General features: G+C 33.7%; 1 protein-coding gene across 1 annotated transcript; it reads left to right on the top strand.

Moving 5' to 3' along the window:
* Positions 1-2,660: 2,660 nt before the first annotated feature.
* LOC111715656 (small nuclear ribonucleoprotein Sm D3) lies at positions 2,661-6,217 on the top strand. The gene is made up of 3 exons (XM_023491012.1): positions 2,661-2,766; positions 3,629-3,707; positions 5,793-6,217. Exons 1-3 carry the CDS (start codon positions 2,691-2,693, stop codon positions 6,091-6,093), a joined length of 456 nt encoding a protein of 151 aa, XP_023346780.1. The 5' UTR covers positions 2,661-2,690; the 3' UTR covers positions 6,094-6,217.
* The last annotated feature ends 87 nt before the right edge of the window (positions 6,218-6,304 follow it).

Genomic DNA, 6,304 nt, shown 5'->3' with positions numbered 1-6,304 from the left:
TAAGAGATCATGAATTTGGAGGCTGCTGGAAGCCAGGCCAGAAAATATAGGAGAGAGTATTTAGTATAACTAGATAGATAGATAGATAGATAGATAGATAGATAGATAGATAGATAGATAGATAGATAGATAGATAGATAGATAGATAGATAGATAGATAGATAGATAGATGAGTAATAGATTGAAATAAATGAATGATAAAAAGCACAGACGTTAAAAACAATTGATAGTGCTAAATAGATTTGGTAGTTTGTCTTCTTCAAGAAAGGGATAAAACCAAAAACATGATTTACTTAATTTTAATTCAATCTGAACCGACTAGAATTAGATCTATGCTGATTGACATTTGACAGTCTTACAATTACGGTGAGACCCATAAAATTGTGAACTAGGAAAACAACATGTAAGCAATTTTCTGTGTTTTTTATTGGCCCGTTCACACTGCACATACTGCTGCACTTGCTGTGTGTAGTGTGTACATTATTATATAGATACTGTATAGTATATTCAAACTCACAACTTGAGTCTTACAGTCCTCATTCTATTCAAGAGTTTTATGCTCCCTACTGTTGTATGGTTATAATTTGCAGATAAAGACATTTTTAACCAATTGGTCAAATATTTTTTATTTGAAACGACAAGTTGTGAAAAACTGACGTAGTTCGGATAATGGTGTCGTATCGTTTGCACTAATGATTGATCGGACTAACGTACATTCGAACTAACGTTCATTCGGACTAACGTTTAGTGCGACTGAACAACTAATTGTTCAATCAAACTAAAACCACGTGGAAGGTTTTTCGAGCACGTGGAGAACTATTTTTTAAAATTTTAGCAGAATTCTGTTCATTTAATTAATTAGTTCCATTGAACATTGTAGTGGGAATGAACAAAAAATGTTTGATTGAACTAAAGCTAAAAGTTCCGGTAAAATCGATGAGTACAAATGAACATATTTTAGTGCAAATGAACAAAAATATGTTCAATCGAACTAAAATCTAAAATTTCACCATTTGCCCATAAAATATTATTAGTGCATTAATGAACATATTTTAGTACATATGATTATGAACAAAAATATGTTCAATCGAACTAAAATCTAAAATTTTACCATTTGCCTATGAAATATTATTATAGTACAAAGGAACATATTTTAGTGCAAATGAACAAAAAAATGTTCAATCAAACTAAAATCTAAAATGTTACCATGCCCATAAAATATTATTAGTACAAATGAACATATTTTAGTGCAAATGAACAAAAATATGTTCAATCGAACTAAAATCTAAAATTTCACCAATTACCCTTAAATTAACAATTTATAATTGCACTATAAATGTTTCCAGAAAAAAAAATTAGTCCATATTTTGAAAAATTTTTTTTTGGACATTTTCATTTGCACTAACGTTCAATTGCACTAATATTTTTAGAAAAAAAATAGTCCGTTTGAACAAGTTCTTTAAGTTGGATCCGATGTTCATTTGCACTAACAATAACATTCATGATCATGCACTAATATTTTCAGAAAAAAATTAGTCCGTTTGATTTTTTTTTTTTTTGACATGTTCATTTGCACTAACGTTCAATTGCACTAATATATTTACAGAAAAAAAATTTATACTGTTATGAACAGAATTTTGTTGATGATGTTCATTAAACTAACGTTCAATTACACTAATATTTACAGAAAAAAATTAGTGCGAAATTGAACAAATATTTTTAGTATTCCAGATCAATTGCACTAATGATATCATTTGTACTAAAATATAATTCCTGGCGCGAAAATGAAATATTCCGGCCTGGCGGGAAAATAAAATTTTAGTCCAATTGAACACAGAAAACCAGATTTTTGTTTATTTGCACTAATGTTAGATCGTACTAAAAACCGGTTACTGATCAGCTGACTTTAGTGCAAAAGTACGTTATAGTTCAATCGGCCATTAGTCCAAACGATATAAGCATCCGGATAATGTTTCATTAGAAGACGACATTTGTAGAAAAGACGATTGCTTGTTAATGCAGAATCCCGCAACTCATTCCCTTAAATCGCCGAGCCAAACTATCCTCATTGTTATGAATTCAAAGCAAGGGCCGTGTACGTTTTAATTTTGTGTATTTAGATAAAGAATTAAGATTTAAACCAGATACGTTCAATACATGTGGGTATATCGTTCGCCCCCTAGCCAGCCGGAGGCTCTCGGCTAACATCATTTTCCGTTAACATTACACGCTTGATTATTTTAACATCTTGTTTTCGGTATAGGTCTATTAAAGATTTAAAGAAATTGTCCTACCTATCCCTAAAATAATTAGAAATTAATTAAAAATCGTTCTCGAGGAATATACCGAACAATTTCCGCCCCCCCCCCTCCCCACTCCGATCAATCTTGTACATGGTTCTCAAATGTAACACTGCATGGGTAAAATAGTTCATGGAGCCGCAGCGCCCGGCCTCCTAACCTGTCTTAGCGGTGGCGCTCGGCCCCCTTGTCTTTCCTAGCCGCAGCGAGGGGGAAGGGGGGGGGGGGGCAGAAATCGTTCTTTAGGTCAGACCCCTAACCTAACCCTGGAATAATACAAAATATTATTTATTTAATGTTAACAACCCAATTTTCAAAGCGACCTAAACTTTATCTTTGAATCTAAATTTAAAATGGAATTTTAACAATACAAATTTTCAGAATTAAACCATGAGTGTTATCGGAGTTCCCTTGAAGGTTCTTCATGAAGCTGAAGGTCATATTGTCACAATTGAAACCACCACAGGTTAAAAGAACAATTTTTTATAGAATTTTTTTTAACTTATTTGAATAAGATGGACTTAAGTTTTTACCGAAATTTTGTCTCCTAAACGCAACACGTAAAGTGTCTAAAAGGGCAACAGACGTAATTTTAAGTTACTCTTAATTCATAGAGTTGTATTTCCGATGCACAACGGCCCCTTGTAAAACTATGTCTGATCAAGAATAAATTGGATTTCCAATTGAAAAATATAACTTGCCAGTTTCTTTTCCGCAAGAAATAAAAAAGGAAAGGACGACATTTTTTATCAGCGAAAGGTTTCAATTAAGGGTACCGTGTTGTGAACGTTGGGACGGAGCCTATTTTAATCTAAAAATTCTCAAGTTTTTCAAAATATTCTGGGCTTTCTAGAATTAAATTAAATATTCTTACTGTGAAATCTATTTGGACGTTAATTTGAGAGGCCCTGCATACATAATACATATATTTTCTGGATAGTTTGCCGTAAGATTGATGCAATTATGGAATAGAAAGACTCTCACATTTTTTAGGATCCNAAATTGTATTTTATTGACCTTTAATGACCTGTAATGACCTTAACAAATAGAAAATGTTTTATCTATGGCTTTATGCATATCAAACAAAAGCTTAGAACTCAAGGAATACAGTAGCTGCAACGAATCTAGTTTTGAGTTTCTAGAGCAGATAGTTTTTTTCACAGTTTTTGAATGATACTTTGCCCCTTGGATCTGGATCCGTAAATCTTCATATTATTGCGGATCCGGATCCAAGAAGCTAAAATGTTGCGGATCCAACTGACCCGGATCCTAAGCAATAGTTAAAAACTGTTTCATTAATTATTGTTTCAAATATTTAAATGTTTAAGGCGAGGTGTACAGAGGGAAACTTATTGAAGCTGAAGACAACATGAACAGTCAAATGGCAAGTGTCACTGTCACTTTTAGGTAGGATTTTTCAGTTTCAGGATAAACAGGGTGTCCCACGAAACATGGCAGTAGCCAGACGAAGGTCGTCTCTGATCTTTAATTAATTTATGGTATTTATTCATAAACCTAATTGTTTGTGCTTTCAATATTACCGGAGATATGAAAAAAAAATTTCATTTCAGATGTCGACAATTTTTTGTTTTATTTAATAAAATTGAAATTGGAACGAAATTTTTAATATCTCCAGTAATATTGACAGCACAAAAATGGCAGACAACATTTTTGAAATCACAGGACTAGGAGAATTTTGTGGTTATTGTTTCAACAATCAAATATGTGCACGAAGGTAGCCGAGTGAATGTCTGCAATAAATTCATATACCAAAAACGACTTTCAAATAGTCTTGCTATTGTCATGTTTCGTGGGACACCCTTCAGGATCCATCTCATTTTCAGGATATAGAATCCATCTCATTTTCCGGATATAGAATTCATCTCATTTTCAGGATATAGAATCCATCTCATTTTCAGGATATAGAATCCATCTCATTTTCAGGAAATAGAATCAATCTCATTTTAAGGATATAGGAGTTGGACCCATTTCATTTTCCAGATATTTTACGGATATAGGGTACATCTCATTTTCCGGATATAAGATCCATTTCATTTTCTGGATATAGGATCCATCTCATTTGCCGGATATAGGATCCATCTCATTTTCCGGATATAGGATCCATCTCATTTGCCGGATATAGGATCCATCTCATTTTCCGGATATAGGATCCATCTCATTTTCCGGCTATAGGATCCATCTCATTTTCCGGATATAGGATCTATACCATTTTTCGGATTTAAGATCCATCTCATTTTCCAGATATAGGATCCATCTCATTTTTCGGATTTAAGATCCATCTCATTTTCCGGATGTAGGATCCATCTCATTTTTCGGATTTAAGATCCATCTCATTTTTCGGATATAGGATCCATCTCATTTTCCGGGTATAGGATCCATCTCATTTTCCGGATATAGGATCCATCTCATTTTCCGAATATAGGATCCATTTCATTTTCCGGGTATAGGATCCATCTCATTTTCCGGATATAGGATCCATATCATTTTCCGAATATTGGATTAAATTAATTTTCCAGATTATTGACCCATTTTATTTTAAAGATAAAATGACATATGAATCTATTTCAATTTTAGGAATAGGATCCGTATCATTTTCAGAAATAGGATCCTTATCATTTTCAGGAACAGGATCCTTATCATTTTCAGGAATAGGATTCTTATCATTTTCAGGAATAGGATTCTGATCATTTTCAGGAATAGGATTCTTATCATTTTCAGGAATAGGATCCTTATCATTTTCAGGAATAGGATTCTTATCATTTTCCGGATATACAGGGTGTCCCACATCATATTAGACCGAGAACGGTTCTAAATTACGATTTTCGGGACTAATTAGAAAATTTCATTAGAATGAATCATTTTGAAAAATAACATAAGGCTTATATAATCGAATTTTCTTGCGGAAAATGATAAGTTTTTCGAGTATTAAGGGTTTATTTTGGTGTTATAGATTGGAGGCAATCTAATATGATATGGGACGCTCTGTAGAATCCATTTCATTTCAAGGATATAGAATCCATTTCATTTCAAGGATTTAAGATCCATTTAACTTTAATCCTGAATTCATTCTGTTTTGTTTGATCCCGGCCTAGAAACTTTTTTGTGTCTCCGTTGAAGAAAAAGAATTTTTTTAAACTAAAAATTGACTATTCAATATTTAAAGACTTATTTTTTAAATTTGTCATATTAGGGTTTAGATGTTTTCAAAGTTTAAGCGAAAAGAAGGGACTGACTTTGGAAGCTTTAAAACTATCTGTTTTATTTTCTTAATCTATAATTTATTAGTTCTCTAAACAAAGTAAAACATATATTTGGGGTGGGGGGAGGATAGGGGAAAACAACAAAAACAAATTAAAAAATGACATGTTTTCAGATAAATGTTGACCGAATAACAAGGGTAACCAAAACGGACACTTCTAGAGTGGGGCATTAAAATTTGTTTTTATTATAAAATTTATTGGTTTTATTTAGGGATGGACGTGTTGCTCAGTTAGAGCATATTTATATCCGAGGATCTAAAGTCAGATTCATGATTCTCCCGGACATGTTGAAGAATGCTCCCATGCTTAAGAACATGGCCACCAGGGGCCGGGGTGGTGGCGGAACTAGAGGAAAATCCGCAATCCTTGGAGCTCAAGCTGGAGCAGGAGGACGGGGACGTGGACGTGGAGGCCCTGGTGGTGATAGAGGAGGTAGTCGAGGGGGATTTGGAGGAAGCAGAGGAGGCGGAGGATTCGGAAACCGAGGAGGGTTCGGCGGAGACAGAAGATAAATCCTGCTGCATCAAGAATGCAAAGAAATCCACCAGAAAAATACTTTTAGATTGCGGATTTTTTTTCATAGATTATTCCGTTTTAAGACCTGCGTCCTGTAATAAACGATCTCCTTTTTTCAGACAAAATGGCAGACGATGGAATATTTAGTCGACGGGAAGATATGGAGCCTAGGAAATGTGGATTCAATCAATTTAATTCGAGGTAGAG

The sequence above is a fragment of the Eurytemora carolleeae genome, unplaced genomic scaffold, assembly GCF_000591075.1.
Source record: "Eurytemora carolleeae unplaced genomic scaffold, Eaff_2.0 scaffold14, whole genome shotgun sequence".
NCBI classification, from domain to species: domain Eukaryota; kingdom Metazoa; phylum Arthropoda; class Copepoda; order Calanoida; family Temoridae; genus Eurytemora; species Eurytemora carolleeae.
Note: the sequence above shows the minus strand (reverse complement) of the source record. Positions and strands in the feature narration are given on the sequence as shown.

What these genes read in the sequence shown, in the direction of transcription:
- LOC111715656 (XM_023491012.1), top strand. Translation starts at nt 2,691, where the DNA reads ATGAGTGTTATCGGAGTTCCCTTGAAGGTTCTTCATGAAGCTGAAGGT. An exon ending in CACAATTGAAACCACCACAG is followed by an intron (nt 2,767 to 3,628) that starts GTTAAAAGAACA and finishes TAAATGTTTAAG; the next exon opens with GCGAGGTGTACAGAGGGAAA. An exon ending in AGTGTCACTGTCACTTTTAG is followed by an intron (nt 3,708 to 5,792) that starts GTAGGATTTTTC and finishes GGTTTTATTTAG; the next exon opens with GGATGGACGTGTTGCTCAGT.